Source organism: Meles meles, chromosome 1, assembly GCF_922984935.1.
Source record: "Meles meles chromosome 1, mMelMel3.1 paternal haplotype, whole genome shotgun sequence".
NCBI lineage: Eukaryota > Metazoa > Chordata > Mammalia > Carnivora > Mustelidae > Meles > Meles meles.
This window is the reverse complement of record NC_060066.1, coordinates 136,269,571-136,294,579: the sequence shown is the minus strand read 5'-3', so window position 1 is coordinate 136,294,579 and position 25,009 is coordinate 136,269,571. Positions and strand designations below refer to the sequence as shown.

The 25,009-nt window shown below is 34.1% G+C and overlaps 1 protein-coding gene and 1 pseudogene across 6 annotated transcripts in view; one reads left to right on the top strand and one right to left on the bottom strand.

Moving 5' to 3' along the window:
* ARHGAP29 (Rho GTPase activating protein 29) overlaps positions 1-25,009 on the bottom strand; it is a 75,005-nt gene that overhangs the window by 32,449 nt on the left and 17,547 nt on the right. For 4 of the 6 annotated variants that reach the window (XM_046021791.1, XM_046021766.1, XM_046021783.1 and 1 more), the window contains 6 exons: positions 14,471-14,605; positions 4,597-4,693; positions 4,148-4,220; positions 1,613-1,661; positions 1,000-1,137; positions 65-129 (listed from right to left, as the gene is read on the bottom strand). In XM_046021791.1, coding sequence (XP_045877747.1) covers positions 65-129; positions 1,000-1,137; positions 1,613-1,661; positions 4,148-4,220; positions 4,597-4,693; positions 14,471-14,605 — 557 coding nt within the window. Of the gene's footprint in view, positions 1-64; positions 130-999; positions 1,138-1,612; positions 1,662-4,147; positions 4,221-4,596; positions 4,694-12,693; positions 12,750-14,470; positions 14,606-25,009 lie in introns of those variants that run through there. The other 2 variants (XM_046021808.1, XM_046021800.1) reach the window with 2 other exon arrangements.
* LOC123927698 lies at positions 24,359-24,443 on the top strand (annotated as a pseudogene).

The window sequence follows — 25,009 nt, the reverse complement described above, 5'->3', positions numbered from 1 at the left end:
GCTACCATGAGCTCATCCAGCTAACCTCCTGGTCCAATACCCTAGGTGGTCACTGAACACTCACCTGCATTCCAATGTTACTTCTAGTTGCCTCTGCCAACTTGACAACGTTTCTAGTGGACTCCAATTCTGAAAAGGTCAAAGAAAGCATCAGAAGGTAAATTAACTTTTTTCCCTCCATACTCTAAAATTATTTGTGATTCCAAGTTAAAGAGTGAACACACACACTAGCTTACATCATATGATACTATGATTCTCATCCAAAGTGCTCATCAAAACCAACTAGGAAACTTGCAAAATACATTGGCTTCACTTCTCTTGGAGATGGGACCTAGGCCTGTGTATTGCCCTTTTATAAGGTTAGTCACGTGCTTCTGAAGGGCATCTCTACTTATAGCAAATAATTTTGGTAGAAAGAACACAGGATTTGGGCAAATCCCATATTCTTCCAGTTAGTGCCATATAATTCTATACAAATCTGCTATCTGACCTTAAGCAAATCACCTGTCTTGTTTGTCTGAGCTGTAAAATGGGAATAGTTCTTTTCTTGCCTTCTTTCCAGGGTTTTGGTAAGGAATGAGGTATAGGATATGAAAGTATTTTGTCAACTGTAAAACACTGGGAAAATACTAGCTATTAAAATGTTTCCACAGCCGGTGCTCATACAGCTATTGTTGCTTTTATTTCTTTTAACCATATTATCTGATTGCATTTCTTTTTGCCCATTGGAGTATGAATTCCTTAAAGGCAAAGACAGTATACTATTTGTCTTTGTGTCCCCAGATCAAGTGGTCGGCCCACAGTAATGTTCAATAAGTACATTTATTGTAAGTAGAGTCTTTCCTATTTCAAGAAGAGAAAATGGACAATGATTTTATTCACTATAATGAAGCAGCTACTAATTTGGAATCATATTAGTCATCATCTATAGAAAATGAATTGCAAACAATTTAGTTCTTACACTCCAAATTTAATCAGATGTCCCAAAGGGCAACTCACCCAAGTTAAGCTTCTTTTCAACCCATGAAACTATGTTCTTGGTATATTTTGACCATGTTTTGGCATAAGACAAAGCCAATTCTACAGAATCATTGTTCTTCAATAGCACGCTGTCTAGCTCTATAGGAGAAAAATTTCCTGAAAATAAAAACATCAAGTACATATTGAATATCAGCACATAACTCTAAACAAAGCAGCATTCAAATCCTAAGATGTTCTTCAATGAAAAACTGTTTTAAAAAAAACAAGTGACAAATTTAGAATCAAAGGTCACAGTTTAAACTTAAAATGGTTTCAAATTATATTTTTTATCCTAATATATATTTCTATTATTCATCAAGTTATAAACCCTATGTAATTCTTGATCCGTCTCTATATTACCTATCTACTATCTACTCTGGCAGGTCTTTTTTCTGAAGTTTTTATGTAAAATTTTACACATTTTGTGTTAAAAATGAATACTTCAGGTTACTGAGCAAGAAGAGATTAAATAATCCAAAACATGTATTGAAAGTAACTGCAGGAGGTTGGGGATTGGAAAAAAGAGAGAGAGAAGAAAGAAAGGAAGGAACTGCAAAAACTTGACTAAGATTTTAAGTACCTCAAGCATTACCTTTTTCGTTGGATGAGTCCACTGATTCCACAGAAACATTTTCAAAAGACTTACAACATGGAAGAGAACAAATTTAAGATTAGAGCAGAAGATAACAGATCTTTGCTTCAGAAATTTTTCACTCTAATTTGTTATTGTGACATAATTCCTGTTAAAGAATTTCAAGTATTCAGAATTCAAAGGGCCTAAGTAATCTATATAAACACCACATCTTGTAAGAATTACATACCTTTTTACAATTGCAGTTCTCAAGATTCAAGAATAAATAACCTCATTGTTTACTAACAACATTAGTTAACATTAATAAATACATTCGAAACTTTAAATTCCACAGATTTCAAAAATATTAGTCAGGAAGTTATAGAAACAATCTAAATAGATTTTCACTTAAACTGAAGACAAATACCTGTTTCTTCCAGCCATCTTTTACTATTTTATCATTTGATAAGCATTTCTCTGAAAGTCTAGTGGACAACTTAGTGCAGAACTTTCTATGATGATGGAAATGTTCTGTATCTGCACTGTCCAGCTATCTGAGCATATGAAAAGTGGCTAATGTAAATGAGAAATATATTTTCAACATTTATTTATTTAATTAATTTATTTGAAAGAGAGAGAGACAGTGAGATAGGGAACACAAACAGGCAGAGGGGGAGAGAGAGAAGCAGGCTTCCCACTGAGCAGGGAGCCTGATGTGGGGCTTGATCCTAGGATCCTGGGATCATGAACTGAGTTGAAGGCAGACACTTAAGGACTGAGTCACCTAGCCACCCCAATTTTATTTTAGTTAACTTAAATTTAAAGAGCTACATGTGGTAAGTGGTTACCTTACTAGACAGTGCAAGAAAAACATATCTACCAAAACTGTGAGATCTGTTTGGCTGGGCAACACAGACTACAGAGGGACTCAATGCAAAAAGAATCGGAGACCTATCACTTAGTAGCTATCACTTAGTAGCTATATGACACTGGACTATATATTTAGGCTTACTTAATTCTGGTTTGCCCTTCTGTAAAATGGAGATATGAACACTACTTTCATAAGGCTACTTTAAGGCTTAAGATGATATAGGCTTAGCATAGGGTATGGTACATAATAAACACTATTAAATAAATGGCAATATTATTTAAAGTATTTTTCAAACTCTTCAAACCAAAGAAGCATTATTTATCATGGACTTTTAAAGCTTAATCTCTTGGGTTAATTAAAAATTGTAAAAAGGAAAATAAGGTGCAAAAGAAAAAAAAGGAAAAGTATTTTCCTATTAGGAATTAGTGTAGTATGTGCACACAATAGAGCCAACAGGAATAGGAAATATGATTCACACATAAAATTTTAGTTCTTCAGAGCCTTGTCACACAGATAAAATGCTATTCCATCTTCTGAATTAGTAGTATGTTTGAAAAGAAAAAATTGAAGAAAAATGATAAATAGCAAAATATTTAAGGATCTTAAAATTCTTCATTAAGATTTATACACTATCCTTGATTCGTCAATGGATAACTTCAGAAATAGTCAATTGTTTTCTCAATATTACAGTACATATAACAAATGTTTCAATTAATCATTCATATTTCATATCATTTTAAGAAAAACCTGCAGTTTTTATATTATTTTGATATAACAGAAATAACTGGCACATTTTCAAATGTTTGTCAAACTCCTTTTGGATTTGGAACATCCTTGAAAAGAAACTATTAGTGCATGTCCCTACTGCAATTTTTTTTTTTCTACTGCAGTTTTTAAAAACAGCTTGCATTTAGTGAAAAAATTTTAGTCAAATCAAAATATTACTACTATAATCTTTAAAGCAATATTCTACATTCTTCATGTTCTATTATTTCAGAACAATTTTTCTTTAAATTGGGAGTCAGAGGGCACCTGGGTGGCTCAGAGGGTTAAGTGACTGCCTTTGCTCAGGTCATGATCCCAGGGAGCCCCTCTTCAGGCTCCCTGCTCAGCAGGGGGAGTCTGATTCTCCTTTTCCCTCTACCTGTCCCCCACTCCCTGCTGCTCATGCGCTCTCTCTTGCTCTTTCTCTCTCAAATAATTAAACAAAATCTTCAAAAAAAGATAAACTGGGAATTGGAACTACAGTCCTCTGATATACTGCTCTTAAGGAGAATTAAGACCTACAACCTCTTAATAAATGTCATGGTAACAAACTATAATATGTGTGAAAAGATTAACACCCTCTTTACTTCTTGTGTTATTTTTCTAAGTTTCCACCAGTCTTTGAGAAGTGTGACAATGTCAGGGGAGAAAAGTAGTTAAGAATTACTTACTAAAATTTTGGATCCTATGACATATAGATTCCTTACAGAGGACACCATAAAACCAGATATATTCTTTTAAAATGATAGCTCCATTTAAAAAGTATAATTAAATTTTTGCTCCAGAAACTGACTATAAATTATCATATTAAAATGAACTGATCTGTTTTTCTTGCTCAACTCAAAAATTATCAAAGACTAATGTTGAAATTATTAAGTTAAAAATATTAAAGTCTCTGCTTTCACACAAACTTGGCCTACCTTACTTTCTCGAGAAACAGGCAGTCGCAATAATGAATCATTGCCTACATCTCCCATAAGGAAGTTTGTCAAGCTATCCAGGGAAGTTAAAAAAAAAAAAAAAGAAATAGAAATAATAAGACAAGTCATTTAATTGCTTGGTTACAGGCTTCACATTCAACATGTCATCCAGAATACATTTTTTTTTTTTAAGCAAGAACCTTAGAAATAAACTTTAGGAATCTATTCACATAAACCACATAGTCACTTGCAAATGGATGTTGCTTCTGAACAACTGTACAGACACTGTCAAATACGTTAACAAAACAACAATGAAATAATGAACATATTCTTTCCAGTGTTGTGATAATATTATGTATTTTAATACTTTACTTTCCATGTATCTACTGAATTATGTAACCTATCTTGAGAAACCCAGGCCCAAATTTAAATGATAGTCCTCTACTTACATATTCCCAAAGGTAAAGGCCAAGGTCTCAATGGAAGAAAACACTTCTCTGAAGAGATCGTTTTTGTTTTCTTCATTAACTTCTGTGAAGTTCACAGCTACAGGGAAAAATTGGTTACAATAAATGAGGAAGAAAATATTTTAAACTAGATTTATACAAAGTCATTTCATCTCTTAAAATTAACTGTTACTTTTAGAAGCATTAGAAGATTAGGAAACTGAAAAGCCTAAGACACAAAACAAATACGAAGTTCAAGTTCTTCATTAAAGAAATCATACAAAAGAATCGGCCTGCATACAAGTGGCTGGCATTCCAAACTTACTACTCTATGCATTACATAATTTGACATTATCTAAAAAGTGTTGCAACATGAAATCAATCCGTCTCAGAGTCACAGAGTCCATGTTACATCAGACCTCTCATTAAGAGCACTCGGTACTATTTTCTCTTGCTTATTGCTTTATGGCATTTATAAAAATAGTTAAATGCCCTATGGCCTACTTTGGTCAAGTGAAATATATTTTTCACTATGAATTACCAATAACTGAAGTCGTATACATTTGACATAGCATAAATCCTATATACAATACATATCACATATCACATAAACACTCAATGCTTTAGAAAATTTAAGTTCCTATTTATAGCCTTATTTCTTACAGGCTCTTGGGCACTGAGATCCATTTTAATTGATATATTGCTGTGTCTTGTTTGCCATAGGGATGTCTAACATTTTGCTAAAGCAAACTGTGAAATATAACTGAAAAAGTTTTATTTTAATTTCTTCCTTATGCACCTTTGTTAAAAGCCCAGATACAATTTACCAAGAAAAAATCTGGAGGTGGAATTGGCAATTTTTTTCAAAGTAACCCCTTCTACTCAGGGTGAATTTAAGGAGCAATTGGCTCCTTGTATCCCATCCTCTGTAGGATCCTTGCCAATGAAGGAAAGGTAGAGAACCAAGGGAAGAGGAAGCCCTCCTTTACTTTAAAATAAGCTGTTCTGAAGTTTAGCTGCACAGCAGAATTACCTAGAGAGTCTTAAAAACAAAAATCTGGGTCTTACCACCAAAAATTCAGATTTCACAAGTCTGGTGGAGCATAGGTATTTGTTCAAAAGCTCTCCCAGGTGATTCTAGTGTATAACTAGGGTTGAAAATGCTTGCTGGAAAGCAAGAACTCCTGAGCCAGGATGAAGAAGTCTCAAGCCTCTAAACCTCATGAAATTACAATCAAGCTTTTACATCGATAAGCATTTGTAGATATGAGGGGCTAAGAGCCACATCTTTCATTAGAATCTAATGATTCTTCTAAATATCACTGATACAAACAAAAAGAAAAACTTTAAGAACCACCATAAGGGGGGCGCCTGGGTGGCTCAGTGGTTTAAGCTGCTGCCTTCGGCTCAGGTCATGATCTCGGAGTCCTGGGATCGAGTCCCACATCGGGCTCTCTGCTCAGCAGGGAGCCTGCTTCCCTCTCACTCTGTCTGTCTGCCTCTCTGCCTACTTATGATCTCTCTCTGTCAAATAAATAAATAAAATCTTAAAAAAAAAAAAAAAAAAAAAAAAAAAAAAAAAAAAAAAGAACCACCATAAGGAATTTTAAAGCTAGTTTTGGACTTCTGCTCTGCACACGATGGAAATACAGGTTTATACTTCTGCCTGAGACAACTGAAAGAAACTCAAACAAAATATAGGAAACAAACATTTTCAATACATTGGCTATAAGGCAACTAAAGACAAGAAACTTGACAGATAAACGAATACAGTAAGGTCACAACAGCCCCAGCTTTGTGCCCAACACCACACAGAGTAGATTCCCCAGTAAAAGAAACCACTACCGATAAAAGTCAATTTGTAACAATGAAGGAGTCAATTTACCAAGAAGACATAACAAATCTATACATTTATGCACCTAATAAACAACTTCAAAATCCACGAAGCAAAACCTAATAGACCCACAATGAGAAATAGACAAATTTACAGCTATGGCCAGAGATTTCAATAACCCTCTCTCAATAATTGACAGAACGTATATAAGGATAATCAGTAAGGATACGGAAGACTTCAACAATACTATCAGCCTCCTCTGCCAGATACATTTGTAGAACACTCCATCTATTAACAACAGAATGCCTGTCTTTTCAAGTACACACTGAATATTTGCCAAGATAGACCATTTCATAAAACAAGTCAAAATGAATTTAAAAGAATTCAAATCAGGCAAAGGATGTTCTGTGAGTAGATGGAAGTAAATTAGAAATAGTGGGAAAATCTCTAGAAAATCCCCAGATACCAAGAAACTAAGTAACACACTTCTAAATAACCCATGGGTCAAAGAAGAAAAAGGGAAAATAGAAAGTATTTTGAACACAATGAAAATGAAAATACCACCAATCAAAATCGATGAAAGGGGGCCACAGGAAGGTACAGAAAGGAAGGAGAGTACTAAGGGGCACCCATTACCTGGATTGGGACAGTTTCACAAGGGTTTTTATGTCAAAATTGGTAAAATGGGATCCTTTAAATATATGTACTTTATTGAATATCAGTTATACCTCAACAAAGCTGTTTTAAAAACTTCACTGGAAAGTCAACTTTAAATAGTAATTAATAATGTCTATTTACAATAACTTATAACCAACAAAAAATGTAAAGCCTACGTATATTTCCTAACCTTAACCTATTAGACTTTAAAGAAAAAAAAAAAACACCTTATAACACTACAGCAAATTCTATAATTATTCTTCCTCTTTCTTACCTATATCTTTTGTATCACTAAACATGACTGGGAGATTTAAAAAGCAGTAATTGTGGGGGTGCCTGGGTGGCTCAGTGGGTTAAGCCGCTGCCTTCGGCTCAGGTCATGATCTCAGGGTCCTGGGATCGAGCCCCGCATCGGGCTCTCTGCTCGGCAGGGAGCCTGCTTCCCTCTCTCTCTCTCTCTCTCTGCCTGCCTCTCTATTTACTTGTGATCTCTCTCTGTCAAATAAATAAATAAAATATTTAAAAAAAAAAAGCAGTAATTGTGAATCCCAAAAAAGACAATTATCTGAACCATCCTCCTTTACCCTTACTTGAATGAGGTTACAGCAATTGAATGAAAATTACTATTATTGCCCTTGCCTCCAATTCAAAATAGCCCTATATTCCTAATATCTTTTCTCTTTTTTGCTTCTGCTCAGTGCTTCAAAGAAAAGTCTTTGGCTCCTTTCCAGTAATAAATCTTTCCACTCTCTCCTGCGTTCTCCAAATCCTGTGCCACCTCCCTCCACAGTTTTATTATCTCCCACTCAATGGACATTTTTTCTCACGCTACTAACATACTCAAATCTTTCCTCTGTAAAAAAAACTTTCATTTTACCATATTTTCCTCTTAAAGCCACCATCCAATTTAACTTTTCCTTTTTTTTTTTTAACTGCCAAACCTCTATAAATAGGTTATGACTAAATTCACCAGGATTTGGCTTTTCATCCAGTTTAATGTTTATCAGAGGTTGAAAAACTTTGTGTAAAGGGCAAGAAAGCAAATATTTTAGACTTTTCAAGACACATGGTATGCTGCAACTATTCCTAAAGGAGCCATACATAAATGAGATATGATGATACATAAATGAGTAAGAGTGACTGTGCTCTGATAAATCTTTATTTACAAAATAGGCAGCAGGCCAGATTTGACCCACCAGAAATAGTCTGCTCAGTCTGATTAAGAGGATGGGTTCTGAAGTCAGTCTGTCTAGGTTAAATCTTAAACTCTGTCCCCTACTAGGGACTTAACGCAACTGCTCTGTGCCTCAGTCTCCTCATTTATAAAGTGGGGACAAAAATATGTATTTTGAGAACAGTTATAAAAATTGAATGAACTTAAAACAGAGCCTGTCACAAAGAAAATGCTCAATAAATGTTAGTTATTATTTTCACTCAACACCACTTAGCAATACTGCCAACAAAAACATAGTCAAACTTTCAGACCCTTTTTCTTCTTCTGAGTTTTCATCCTACTTGTCCACTCTACAACTCTCAACAGCTCCACCACTTAATATACATGCAAACTTGGACAAACCTCTCTATGTCCCAAGCTTCCTTATCTGTAAAGTAAGGTTGAGAAATAACAGTATTGACCTGAAAAATTTGCTGTGAGGAATAATGGGATAATCCATGCAGAGTTTAATGGTGTCTGGCATATAATGTCTGCTATTATTATTGCAAATATTAACCACTTTCTTCCATCTCGAAGTATTCTACACTCTTAGAAGCAATGTGTTTTAGTAACTAGAAGAAGTGGGGCTTCAGAGTTTTGGACTGGAGTTTGTATATAACCTCTACCACTCCCAGTGTTATTCTGAATACATCACCTCACTGCAATTTCCTCATCTGTAAAATAGCATATCATTGAAAGAAATGACTGAGAAAACAAATGTAAACCACCTAGAGTACAGTGCTTGGTAGTTAGTAACATGAGTGCTGTCATGTTCTGTGTATCTGTCTATTGACAATCTTACTTTATATAGTCGTCCCCACCCAGCCTGCAGTTCTCTTTGGCTTTTTTCTCTATACATTATCTCCACAGAACTGTATCCACTTTATCAGACCTTTGAAGGAAAGGAATCCTTAAACTACCTGTCTAGTTCTCACCTCTGAGCTCCAGATCCACATTTCCAATAGTCTGTTTGATATAGTCTCTCTCCTACTTCCTAGGCTTCACCCACCAGCATTATAACCTCAACATGTCCACCTGAACCCTATCCTCCCTTCCATTCTGCCCTGCAAGCCTACTCTTTTCTCTACATTCCTTAGCTTATACCTTTGCTTTCAAAATACTTCTAAAATATTTCTTCTGTACCATTCCCACTGCCATTCAGTTCAAAAGGCCACATTTTACCTGTAGTCTGGATTATTTAACAACCTGCTAATTGGTGTCACTGTGTCCACTCCCTTTTCCCTATTAGCCATTCTTCAAAATGACATCAATATTTTGCTCAAGGTTTAAATAACTGTCTCCCTTGAGCACCATATTAAGTCACAATAATAAGCACTACGACACATTAAGTATCTCTTTAAGAAATCACTGAGTAGCCTTCAAACACACCATCTATTAGTAACTTTCAAACTTTTTTGACCACAACCTTCAGTAAGAAATACATATTATATCATGACCAAGTATTCCAAACACATACAATAGTTATTAGTTATATAACACCTCTGAAGTTTCAAAGCATCCTTAAGTCTTATACAATGAGTGTTGCATTCTTATTTTTCTTTTCTATTCTCTTTTGTATTTTAAAAATGCTGGTTACGATCCACTAACTTGATGTCATACATCAGGGCCTACAGTTTGCAAACCAATGAATTAAAAGGTATAACATAGGCAAATTTTCATCATATGCATAGGGGAAAAGACCAAAAAGCAGTATGGCTTACAAAATGAAAACTTTAAGTTGCTTCTGAGAAACACAAAAGACAACCTGAAGAAATGAAATGCATACTATAGTCTCAGAAATGTTAAATATGTAACTTCTCCTTAACTTATAAATTGTAAGTTTATAAAGTCATAAATTTTACTCATCATCAAAATACCAGTAGATATTTTTTGGAATTAGATAAGCCAATTCAAAAGTCCTGATGGAAAAATAAAATCCTGAAAAAAAAGAGTAACGGGAAGAGGAGTTACCCCATCAGATACTAAAACATACCATACAACTGTAATATAGTGTGGTATTGGGACATGACTAAACAAATCAATGGGGCATGAATAAGTCCCAAAATAGATATAAATATATATGACTGTTTAGTGTACTTATGATTAAAATGGCATCTCAGATCAGTGGGGAAAAGAACTATTTGATAAATAAGCTAGACATATAGATAACCTAGAATGTATCAAGGACTTAAATTTAATAAGCGACACCAGGAAAACATTAAATGAAAACACACTGGAGAATGCTATTATAATCTCAGAGTGGGGAAGTCCTTCCTAATTCCTAAAACTCAAGGACCATAAAAAGGACAAATACATTTAAATGCAAAAATAAAATGCCATAAGCAAATCAAAAGATAAAGAAAATAAGCAATTTATATCAAAGATTAAGGGTTAATTTCACTCACACAGTTTTTATAAATCAGTACTAGAAAAAAGACCAACCACAAAAAAAAAAAAAAAAGGTAAAGAGGCAACTCACATAAAAGGATGTACAAATGGCTCTAAAACATGAAAACATACTCAACTGCACTCAAAATGAGGGAAATGCAAATCAATCTACACTGAGATGCCAATTTTTACTATTAGACTGGGTAACAAAGCTTGGTAACTAGCTCTGTTGGCAGAGGTGCAATAAATCAGCCTTCTCAGCACTGCTATCAGAATGGCAGAGCTCCCACAGAGGTTATTTAGCAATATAAAGAAAAATAAATACAAATGAACATGGCTATTCATTGAAGCATTATTTGTAACAGAAAAAGAAAAAAATGGAAACAATCCAAATATCCATTAGTGATTAGTGACTGGTTAAATGAATTATAGCACATGAGCATAACAGATTACCATGCACCTTTGAAAAAAAACAAAACAAAACAGAACAAATCCCAAAAAAAGAATTAGGGAACCCTTTATGTATAGAACATAACTCAGAACAATGAGCAAGGAGGAGAATGCTACCATTTGTGTAAAAAGGAGAGTAAAAAAAAGAACATATTGTATTGTTTACATAAAATAATGTCTCTAGAAAGATACACAAAAATCCAGTAGTAGTTGCTGCTTATCTAGGTAAAGGAAAGGGTAGCTAAGCATCTGAGGTAGGAAAGATACTTCACTGCTGAATACTCTTTTATGCCATTTGCATTATGAATCATTTCAATGTACTGCCTATTAAAAATTTAAGTTTTTGAAACAGAAAGACACAAAGCTTCTACAATTTCAGACACATAATTAAAGCTCGTTTTTCTCTTTTGTTTCTCAATTTTTAAATATAGTGCAAAATACAGAACTCGAAAAACCTAAATGAAGGGCCATATTAATTTAAATTACAAATAAGATTGACCAAAACAAATGTAAATCGTGAAAACACAAATACTTAAGTACATAATAAATTACTGAGTGAAGATGTCTTTTATCTACTTCAAAATAAGCTGTATCTCTCTTACCATATTGCAAATATTTTGTCAGACTTAACTTCCTGCCTGGAAACAGGAGGAGACACAGGAAATATAAATCACTACTACAATGAATGAGGAAAAGCTTTTTCTTTTAAAGTTTTTAATTTAATTTAAAGCTTTAAATTTTTCTTTTAAAGTTATCAAAAAGGTAAATTCCATACTTAAAAAATAAGAGGAGTCAGAGATTCCAATTTTATTCCAGTGCATTTATGATGCACAGGAAGTGCACAGACTTTATGCATCCTGCAGGAGCACAAACAAAATTATACCTCCCTGATTCTAAAGTCATTCTGTATCTTTTTTTTTTTAATGTCTTAGTATACTTGCCAATTGCATTGACAGTTAAGATGTCCTCCTCAGCAAGTCATGTCATCTTTTTTTTTTTTTTAAATGCAATCAGGGATTTAAGAAAAAATGATCTCCACATTCCAGACAGCTTTCTGATCCCAAGTTATAACAGCTTTTTTTCTTTGAGTTTTCCCCATTTAAAACAGAAATAAAAATGCACTTTAATAGGTTTTTTGAAAATATTAAAATAGACAGCATATGCAAAACATCTAGACTGCCAAAGAATAGAGATTCAAAAATGGTTTCTACCTCCCCCTTGTCTTTCCAGGGTTTGAAAATAATCATTAAAAGAAAAAATTAAGTAAGCTCTAATTTGACCTCGATTTTTCAGGTCACTGGATATTTTTCACTTTTAAACTCCCTTCACTTAGACGGTCTCAATAATAAGTGCAAGGAGGAAAGGTTTTACTTAAAAACATAAAATTACACCAAGGAAAAAACGATTTTTAAAATTTTCTGGTCTCATGCAGCCTTACTAAAACAGAATAAGCAAAGTAATCTTTTAAATTTCACCCAACACAAAAATAAGATGGTAACAATAATCCCAAAGGTAAAGACAGTCCTAGTGGGAGATAATATTCAAAAGATAGCTTTACCTCAAAGGAAAAAAGATCTCCAAGGCAGCTGAGAGGCCACTTTCTTCAAGTCTGTTTCTGGAATGTGGACACCAACTATACACAGGCACACTCCTTCCCCAGGACATCCTGACTGCACACAATAGCTACTGACAACAATTGAATAAACTGTGGTCGCTATTTCCAAGCATGGAAATTTTACTATCTATAGACGCAAATTTCCCTATCTAAGTTAAATGGCACTTATAAACAGTCTATTTAAAAACAAATTTGGTTACTAAGCACATTTTTAAAAGTCACAACAAACTATTCATTTTTCCCATTTAAAGTCATCTACATGTTTTTTAATGCTTAAAATACAGAAAAAGAAACAAGAAAAAAGAACCACTCAAGCACAATAAATCTATGTCAAAAAGCAGAGGAAGTGGTTCTCAGGTATAGGGACCATATTTTATTGACAAAGATTTATTTTCTTCTCCTGCCTCATTCCTTGACACTTAACTTGCCCTTGGCCTTCTCTAGATAGGAGTGTGTGTTACCCAACTGCATTAAGTTCTTCACATTCAGATTTCTTACAAAAGTGCTCTATATCACAGTCCCCAACCTCCACCCACCCTAACCCAGGAAATGCCCACCCGACCTTTGAGACTCAGAACAGGTAATTCCACTCCCCAAAGAACCCTTTCCTTTCTTTATTCAACCCATGGTGAGTCACTTTCTATAGTTACTTTGCCTGAATTCAGGTTACTTATCAGTGACATTTAATGCTGACAATCCCCTCCTAGAACCTCACACTTTTTAAATTCCATGACATCTTTCTCTAGACCATCTCCCTGTTTCTTAGGTGTTTCTCAGGCTCCTCTATTTTCTCTCTATCCCTGGGATCTCACACTCAGCCTACACTTACTCTGCAAACTGTGGGTTGGAGCTGCCCTCTTCCATTATCACCGATACACCAACAGCTTTCAAGTCCCTATCTTCAACTCCAAACTTCACATTAATCCTCAATATTCCACCTGTCCTGTTCCATCAAACCAGCACCCATCTCCTCTTCTATAACAACTATACTCCACCTCCAGCACACTCCAGCTTCTTTGATCCAACTGGCAGCCCACACGCAGCCCCTTATTTCTAACCATCTCGCTAACTGAACCCCCACCTCATTCTTCTCAAATACTTGCTGCATCTCAATCCTTAAACACTACAGTCTGGAATATTAGATTCTAATAAAATATTTTTGGTGGCAAGTCATTTCATTAGAGGATAAAGCCCAATTCTTGATTCTTTAACACATGTAACATACATGTGTGTGTGTGTGTATGTGTGTGTGTGTGTACATCCATACATAATTTTAGTTTCATTTTTTTTACCTTAAAAAAAAAGATTCTAATTAAGACTTTTTCTCTGTTTGGCTCCCTCTTTTAAGCGAAGTCACTACAAATGACCATTTTCCTGCAACAATTGTCCTTACAAAACAAAGACTTTTGTACACTAATAACCTACTTCAAAAGAGCATGCACTCTTTCAAAAAACTCAGAAATTTTCAATATCAGTTGTTTAGTTTATTTCAGTTATTATTTTCAAATTCCTTCCTGCTAAATGCAGTTTTAATTTTTGAAAGGAAGAGAGTTTTAGGTGTGACCTAATGGGAATATCTACATACTGAAGTATACATAATTCCTACTGAAATACAAACCGATGCCATGTGGGGAGGTGGCACTGTACTCATTATGGACCAAAATGTATTACTTATACGCTTTTTGCCCACACCAACAGACTTTTAATACATCTTTCTTACCTTTTACTTTTGCAGTAAGCATTTCTGCAGCATTCTGAAGATCAACAGAATTGAGGTTCTGATGTTTATTCATTACAGATTTTAAAACACGGAGAAGTTCGTCCAGACGTATATGAATAACTTCTTTAAAACAGTCTTAAAGAAAAAAAAAAATTATTTGTTTCCCAGACCAAGTTTCCAGAATGCAAACGATGAAAGACCATTTTGAAGCACGCTTCAAATAAAAGCAGCGGCCCTGCAACGTTTGCCTACTGACATGTTCACTTGTATTTTCACTGCTGCAATTAGTATATTCAATTTATTCAGCCTTCAAAAACTCTATAATCATTTTAAGTTGGTAAGGAATTCACAGTTATGGTCAATTTAGCCCTACCTTTTTCAGTTTTCCCAGTTTAAACTGAGAAAACTGAATACTCTCCAGATTGTGCCTTCTTTCCTAGCCCCCACCTGTCTACCCCCAGCCTGCTCTGCTCATTTACAGCAACTCTGGTCAGATGCAGACGACATAATTTTATAAGCCTTAGAAATAATGTAGCCATATAACTTATCATCCAAACCAAAAACTCTAAGCAAGTGAAAAGGGGAGAACTACTCCTCCTGCCAGCACCAAGAGGCATATTCCCGGATGGCCATCCTAGTAAACAAGAAAGAATAATCACCCTAACTTTAAAACCCCGAAAGTAATCTTCAAAAGTCTGAAAAGACGACTACTTTAAATGTAACACTCTGATGTAATTTTCCTTTCTGTAACCTTATAGCACTAGGGTTTAAAAATAGTTAACATTTTTTAAATGCTTCCAATGTGGTAGGTACTGTTAAAAGCACTTAAAAGATATTATCTCATTAACTTTCACATCCAGATAATTTTAAAATACCCACTGTACAGATGAGAACATTGAGGCACACTTAAGTTCACCAAGTTACTAAGCCATGGGGCCAGAATTTGAACTCAGTGAATATAATTCTAGAAGCCATGCTCTTAATGTTAGACTGCCTCCCCCTGAAATAGCTTGGAAAACAAAAATAATGTCATAATTATACAATTAATCGTTTCAGAAGTGTTGAAAAGCTAACCACTAGAAATAAAAACTGTCTTTAGAATAAAAAACCAAAATGAAAAATTTTTGAATGAAAAAACCATCATCCATCAAATATGCCACTCCTTAACTGTATTATCAAGAGAAAAACAAAAAGTGTAGGCAAGGTGGGGAGCTGGATGCATCAGGGCAAAGCATATTCCACGAAGAGGCAAAGAAGAATAGTTCAGGGAGTAATGGAAGCAGAGAGAATATAAGTGCTTTCAGGAGAAAATGTGACTCATTCATCCAACAAATTCTAATGACAGAAATATAGGAGAATAAGTGCTGGCTGAAGTAACTCTGGAAACAAGTTAAGTCTATAAAGACTAAAAGTAAAGGAAATGCACATAAGTACTACCGCTCTAGGTGATAAAGAATTTTCAGTGAGGGTTCAGGTTAACAATTCTGATGTTGCTATACATAAACACTGGAATTGAAAAGCTGTGTAAATGGATGGTGGATGTTGGGAGCCAGGTATCTCGCTATTGGAGTAGAAATTTACAAATAAATGTAATAATCCATATTGTGGTAGATTAGAGTGGGACACTTCAGTAAGAATTCATGTTTAACTTAACACAGACACAGGTGGTTACATATAGAAATATGTATAGATATGTGTATTTCCACAGGTTTATACACACACATATATTTCTTTGCTCTGTCTGCTGAAAGGGCCTAAAAGAAATGACACCCCTTAGGAACAAGCACACATACCACCCTGAGCTTGGTTTCTACTACCATTCGCTAAAAAATATCAGGGCTCCTTAGAGAAATGGATGATTCTAGGACTGGGGCAGAAAACGTGCAGGACAAGTTAGGTGCATCTAGTAGAGCCAGAAAGTAAGAGCTTAGCAAACACTAACCCTCACACTGAGTAAGGTACGTCAAGGGTACACAGGAGCCAACTGAGAGAGCTCCCAATGGCCAAAGCTAGAACAATGTGAGCAACAAATACAGTAGTACTGGATTATAACTCAAAGTATAAAGTAAATATCCATGAGTTCATACTGACACAAATAAATGAACAAATTAGTGAGTGCAGGAAGAGATATATCTCTTGGATAGAAGAATGCCAAATAATTTTTATAGATATTTTGTCCTCAAGTAGATGGAGCATGCATATAGTGACTTCCTTCCAAAGAGTAAAGTAGAGAAAGGGGGACAAAATGAGTAACTTTAAAGTAAAAAGAAACTTTATTACTAAGACATATGATCAAGGTTGACATTGAGTGATAAATCATGTTTCTAGAAATTAGTCTTGATATGATCTGTGATGAAAATGGCACTTTATATCTGTTCCTCCCAATATCCCAATCTAATCATAAGAAAAACATCAGATAAATTCTAATCAGGATGCATCCTACAAAATATCTAACCAGTATTCCTTAAAACGGTCAGTGTCATCAAAAATGAGAAACTATCACAACCAAGGAGGGTCTGAGGAGATGAGAATTAAATTTAATATGATAGGATCCTAGAAGAAAAGAGGGACATTAGGAACAACTTATGGAAATATGAATAAAACTATGGGCTTTAATCAATAATAATAATTAATGTCAAGTTGTTAATAAATAAGAAAAACTGGGTATCAGAATATATGGGAACTTTCTGTATTACCTTCTCAATTTTTCTGTAAATCAAAAACTGTTTTAAGAATAAAGTCTATTTATTTATTTATTTTTTAAACCAACATATAATAGTATTGTTTGTTTCAGGGGTATAGGTCTGTGAATCATCAGTCTTACACAATTCACAGCACTCACCATAGCACATACCCTCCCCAATGTCCATAACACAGCCACCTTCTCCCTACACCCCCACCCCCCAGCAACCCTCAGTTTGTTTCCTGAGATTAAGAGTCTCTTATGGTTTGTCTCCCTCTCTGGTTTTGTCTTGTTTCATTTTTCCCTCCCGAATAAAGTCTATCTAAAAAATAAAATACAGATGGTCAAGAGATATTAGGAACTTTATGTACTTTTGGAATTTCCCTGTGAATATATATTACTATTATAATTTAAAAATGCATTTATAATTTTTCAAATGCTACAGAATATGCACTATGCAGCTTAAAGAATAATCTGAAATGATCATTATCTGTTTCATCTGTTTCCTACCTGTGGATGTTATTTCATTCAGTAGGTTTACTTAGTTGAGACAATAAATCTTAGCGGTTGGTTAAAAGCATAATCTCTAGAACCAGACTGCCTGAATTTGAATTTCAGCTGCACGGTTTATAAACCTTGGGTGAGATACTTAACTTCTACGTGCCTCAGTTTCCTCACCTATAAAACGAAGACAATGGTAACTACTTCATAGGATTGTTGGATTCAATGACTTAAAACACATCATGCACTTGGAACAGTGGCCAAAACATACTAAACCCACCATAAATGTTTACAGCTATTTTTATTAGTTAAGGCGATGGTAGAAATAGGCTAATAACATAGGTTCGGTCTGAAATGGAACCTAGTAGCTTTGAAATAAAAGAAACTTCTGGAAAACAATATAATTTGAATAGTTGTAAAAATAATGTAATTATATTTTTCCCAGTTTTGTATTGCAAAGCCTATTGTTTCATATATACATATGTGCATATGCAATAATTAAAATGTTTAGCCAAAATCTTAATACTAGTTATCTAGAAGAGTAAAACTCCCCGTAACCCAATGTTTGCTTGTTTATCTACCGTCCCTGTAATACGGTAATCTGAATTTTAATTTATTGTTTTACTCATTTGTGCCATTTAATTTCTGCTTCATTTAGCTTATCAAGTGAAAGCAGATTAGCCAGCTCCACTTTTTGGTTCTCATGCATTAACACAATACCACAGTGTTTATATTGCAAACACTTCATGGAAATGCTTAAGTAAATAAGAAAAAAAACCATGGTGTTTTCCTTGCTCTAAAAAAAACTGACAATAATTTTTAAAACCACTCTTGTTAATTTAGTTTAACTTCTCTGGGAAAGCAATGAAAACAAGAAGGAAAGTAAGTTTCAGAACTTATCACTAGGAAACTCCCTTTTTTTGCAGTAATGCCTTCTGAATTTACAGGATAAAAGCAAAGTCTGAACAGCAGCTTTCTTTATTTAGCCACTTGGGGACTGTAAAAATAATAATAGCTGACATTTTAAAAAACTTACTGTAAGAGCTTTATATATATGAACTCTAGTCTTCACAACATCCCAGTGACGTAGGTACTATTCTCTCCTTCCAACAGATGTAGAAACTGAGGCACTGAAAAGATAAGTAACTTGCTCATGGCTACATATAACCAGCAAGTGTCAGAATGAGGATTCCACCTTAGTTGTTCTAGCTCTAGATTTTGTGCTCTTAATCACTATGATATGGTAACATGATTAAAGAAGTTACAGTTTAATGACAGGTACTCTGCACTCTCTGATTAAACAGGCTTTACCTTCTAATCAAATATGCCAGTTACTATTATAAATGGTGTTAAGGTATTGTAAACAATTCCAGGCAAGTGAAACAAACAAAAAAAAGCAGTCTCCTAAGAGTTGGCACATATGTCCTAAAGTAGCTACTGTATTTTATACTTTATTCTTCAAAGATTCATTTCAAAGTCATAACCTATCTACATTTACCTGAATTCCTCCTAAGTGATATCCATTAGAAATCACTTCTGGAGAGGTCTACTTCTTTTTTTTTTTTTTAAGATTTTATTTATTTATTTGACAGACAGAGATCACAAGCAGGCAGAGAGGCAGGCAGAGAGAGAGAGAGGTGGAATCAGGTTCCCCGCTGAGCAGAGAGCCCGATGTAGGGCTCGATCCCAGGACCCTGGGAACATGACCCGAGCTGAAGCCGAAGGCAGAGGCCTCAACCCACTAAGCCACCCAGGCACGCCTGGAGAGGTCTACTTCTAAAAGAACATGGCAGGAGGACATATCTGAGACTAGCAACCTTCCTAATATCTCACAAAATTTCTGGATATAGAGGATATAGATGATGAAAAGTAATTAATATTCATCAGTGGTAAAGTTAACTCTGTTGAAATTTGTCTGAAATAAATTTGCATATTCTCCTGTATAATCACCTAGGGAAAATTAAGTTAATCAAAAAGACAGGATTTCAATTAAGACTGAAAATTTATGCAGATCTTCCCTTTTACAATAGAACATATTACTTAATGGCATTAGACTTTTTATTTAACTTATTTTATTTAAAAAAATTACCTTACAGAGTTAACATACCTCTTCTGACTATAGTTCAGACAAATTAAGGACCTAGACAGAATTCATCAGAAGCTATCATTTATAAGATTCAGTTATGTTTTTTACAAAATAAAGTGATACACTCTTAAATCAGAAAGCTCTTTTTTTAAATTAGAGAACTTTATCTGCAACTGATGATAAAGTTTTATCTTCCTTTCTAGACTATTTAAAGAACAAAACAAAAACGAGGCACCACTGTCACAATAGTAAACTTTCATTAAATTCCAGTTTTAAAATAGTATATTAGACAAACTACCAATTTCCCTTCAAATGCATTTTACAACAGCAATGACTACTTCTCCAAGCACTGAGGAGCAGAAAAATTAAGTAATTTGCACTATTCTTTCTAGCCCAATTAAAAAGCCTTGCACCCTTCTTTCACATGCCCAAATGCTGAGCTTCCCTGAATGGTGTTCTACCAGAAATGAGGAGGTATACTGCAGAGTTTAAGATTATTGTATGAACTAGAAGAACACTTATGACTCTGTTCTTTGGAATTAAGAACACACTATTCCTTAGGGGGACAACCATAAACCTGAAGTGGTATTTACACAGCACATATGTTAACTACTAGTGTTGTATTTAAACACAGAGAGTACATGTATAATAGAGCACCTTCAATATTTTAAAAAATAAAATGTAAAATCTGGCCCTGTAACTATTCATAAGGCATCTTAATGACACCAGATAGAAATCTAAAACTTCAAATTCCACATGTGCTACTTATACAAGACTACAGGGTAACCTCCTCCTGGAAATAAACACTGGACAGAGAATCAACAAACTCTATCAGCTACTTTACCAAAGCATGAGTTTTCACAGTCATCTGATGTCCCACAGTAAACTCTTCATTTTTATTTGTAAATAAAAAGAGCAGAGATGAACTGTATACCTACCTTACTTGTTACCACAGAGCTCTTTGGTAGACACTTATTTTCTCTAATCGGTTCCTCAAAAACTATGGCAACATGAGCTTCACATTCTCACTTTCACAAATTTCACAAATACCACATTTAAGAAAGTTACCATAAAACACACATTTACAAAATCCTATAGACTAGTGAGAGGCAGATGTCCTCTAAAATGCATTATATGGGGGACCCTTGGATGGTTGAGTTGTCCAACTCTTGATTTTGGCTCAGGTCGTGATCTCAGAGTCATGAGATCAAGCCCCAGATGGGGCTCTGCGCTCAGCAGGGAGTCTGCTTGAAATTCTGTCTCTCCCTCTCCATTTGCCCCCTGCCCCTGCTTGCACATGCATGCTCTCGCTCCCTTTCACTCTTAAATAAATCTTTTTTATATAAAAATGTATTATATACTTGGAAAACAAATATTTAGTTGTCTTCTCCAACTCTGAACTCTTGATACTCAGAACAATGTACAATCTCCAACTCCAATCAAATTCTGAATCACAGAATTATGAAACTGGTAGCATCTGGTACAGCACCTCATTCTTAAATCATTAAATGACTGAGGCCATATTCCAAAACTAGTCAGTAGCAGAACAAGGCCTAGAACCTAGATGAAGTGATTCTCTTCTCATAAGTCTTTCTGCCATCCATTACTACCAATTTCATCAATTTGTATAGCCTGGCTGGAAACTGATCTGTTGGTTCAAATCAAAGGACAGCATTAAAGTGATGCACTCCAAAGACAAAGGGATCTAAAAAAGACCCCAGAGTACCTATTTCTAAATAACATTTTGTTAAATTTGCTCCAGCAAACAACTATTTCGAGGTTTCTTTAAGTGCTATAGAAACAAATGTTTATAGCTCAAGAATTTATCTCAGTAGTCTTGAGATTGATAAAGGCCAATTGTCTATGCCAGCACTGTCCAACAGAAATTTCTACAATGATGTAAATATTTATACCTTCACTGTCTAAAATGGTAGCCACTTGCCACATACGGCTAAAAAGCACTTGAAATGTGGGTACTACAACTGAAGAGCTGAATTTTTTATTTAAATTTTTATTTAAATTTTATTTGAATTTATTTAAAATAAAAAATTATTTTTTTATTAGCCACATGTCTAGAGGTTATCATATTGGATACTGCAGGTCTACATAGCCCCCATCAAAAACAGAATTGGCTGATGAAATAATGAAGACTGAGTGGTATTTTTTTAAAGTACCTGCCATGTGAAGCAGTTGAGATACCATGGAAAGAACACACCATTCTGCACTTATGATCTCTGGATTCCAAAAGAAATCACTATATACCAGCAATAAGAGGTTGATGAAATCATACAATCTACGTTATACATACAACTCATCTGTGAAATGGGGCTAAAACTACCGGTCTTTGTGGGTACTCTGATTAAACAGTGTTTGTATGTAAAAGCACTCTATAAAATGCAAAGCACCGCATATAGTTATGTATCACTCCTAGAACAAGTTTCAAGGAAAGGAAAATGTGGCTATAAATCAATCATAAAGCTATTAATCTATGTGTAGCCTCAGAAATATGATTGAACACCTGAAGCAACCATCAAGTGATTTTTGCAATCATTGCCTCATGAAAGGCAACATATACAAAGAAAATGGTATTCAGATTATACCAAAAGGTGATTTAACTGTATACCTACACTCTTTATTTTTAAAAGCTAACTTTTTAGCATTTTAACAGGCAGCTGACATGGTAATGAACAATGCCAGAAATCTGGCATCCTTCCTCTTAAGGAAGCAAAAGACAAAATATTGGTAAGGCCACTGACAAGGCTCCCTCACTCCAAAAGAAGAAGAGTGAAACAGCTTTTTCTGTCTGGCCAGTTTATGAGTAGAGTGGTAGTAAACAACAGCAGAAGTGCAGGGAAACTTCTCAATCCCCAGAAGACAGAAGTATGGCCTATATCTAGACATATATAACAATACCATCTCAAGTAATTATAGAATTTTAAGCTTTTTATCTGCTTTCCTGAAGATTATATCTTGTGTGATTCTTATAATAAAATTATTACAAGGAATAGTCTGATATTCTAACTAGCTGAAAATCGTGATCAAAATTAAAGATAAGCATATTACTTATAATATTATTATTTATAATGAGGTTAATTTATATATTTATATATGCTCCCTTGTTTAAGAAAAACAAACAAAAAAGTTTCTATCAACTCAAAATTAGTGTCAGATTTTAATAACAATGATCCAAAGATAGAAAACAAATTCTTGTTACATCCACGATTTGTTTTGAGATAGCATACATATATCCTTTTAACTCTGATTGAAGAACCAAACATTAAAATCAATCCAAAGGTAAATAATGAAAATTCTCTGGCCATGGCTTACTAATGAGAGTTGGTTATCCAAAAGACGGTTTTTACATTTTTTAAATTAATTTACCAGCCATAAACGGCAAACTTTCTTAATATCGGCAATAAAATCAAGAATTTAAATTTTGAAGTACTGTTTTTCTTATTAAAAGGACAATATCTTGAGGCACCTGGGTTGGTTAAGTGTCTGACTCTTGATTTTGGCTCAGGTCGTGATCTCAGGATCTTGAGATTGAGCCCTGAGTGGTGCTCTGGGCTCAGTGGGGAGTTTGCTTGAAACTCTCTGTCTTCCTCTCCCTCTGTCCTCCCCTACCCTGGTGTGCATGTGTGCTTTCTCTCTCTCTCAAATAAATAAATCTTTTTTTTTTTTAAGGGAAAAGATCTTTATAAATTTTTAATAATAAATTTTCATGAAAACTAGATTTCTGTATGCATACTTTTATCTTAAGGGACAGTCTCCTTTTGCCATCTTACTTAGAAATTTTTTCTTATCGCAATTAGAATCCGCTTTCAATTCTCTCCTAGTCTCTGAATTATCTATTCATAAATTAAAATTCACATAAAAAAACTGAAGATAAAGAGTTGTCCCACTTGTTTTAAATTATCATTTAAAATCTGTGAGACAAGGAATAAATATGCAAGATCGGATTTAAAAACAATGTTAATCTCCTGAGGAAAACAAAAACAAATAAAAATCTTAACTAAAAATTTTATTTGTATTAATGAACACTTAAATTGATAATTAAAGAAAACTGGATTTTACCCTAAATTGAGGTAAATGATTTGTCAACCAAGGCATCATTTTAAATTTTACTTTCAAAATTAACCCAGTTAATGAACTTACACCAAAAAGAATGACCTTTACTATATGTAAATTTAAAAACAAATTTAAAACAATTAACTCAGTTAAGAAAAGGGTTTATTTAAAACTATGCTTCTTTAAATAAATGACAGATGGTATCATTTTGTTAAGAAATTTATTCCCAGTATAATGCTTAATGTATTTAGAATACCTTTCCACAAGAAAAGGAAAACTTTATTACCATTTAATCAACCATAACTAGATTTCAAAATTAAGCTATTAAAATGAACAGGTGTATAGGTAACTTTTTAAAATAATATTATATATAGTCTCAAAAACATGATTTATGTGATTGTTTTAAGGAAAATTCAAATACTAAAATTTTAAGGCTATAATTCAAGTCCAGTTGTTTTGGGCATTTCAAATTGAAAAGCAGGTTAGAAGTAAACTCTTAAAAGCAGCATTCAGTATAAGATGTGATTTTCGTCTCCTTTCTAGAACATGTATCGCTTCTCAGCCTTTTGGCTAAGATCAAGTGTAGAACATGTATCAGAAAATGAATATTTATCTTATATACAGAGAAAATATTTATTAAATTCTCATGTGTATGAAGAAAAAGAGGTCTCATATAAATAAAACTAGGAATATTCATTTTCTACATCCAGACCTACCATTATGAATATGGAAACGAACTACTATTTATCACAAAAGGATAGGGGCTGTATCTTTATTATCACTACCATCAAATCTGAATATAAAACAGGCATTAAAAGTTAAAAGCCCTAGAGACTAAAATCAACTTTGGGAACGCAGATGTCTGTAGCTCTTTACTTTAGGAGAATAAAGTTTGTGCTCCATTATCCATTTCTAACTAGACAGAGAATAAATTCTGTGATTATCCCTTAATTGAAGAATAGGTTATATAACAGCAAAACAGAATTAAGTGTGACTTTTGAGAAAAAAATTTTCACTCAAATGCAGTGATTTTAGATTAAGTTTTAGGAACAATATAGAAAACTGAATCAAGGCAGAAGGATCAAAAATATAAATAATAAACATTCTTAAAGAATAATCAAGGCACTGCATTACCATTAACAAGAAGGTTAAAATTCCAAAAATCTAAAATTTTCTCATGTCAAATAGGCCTAATTGCTAA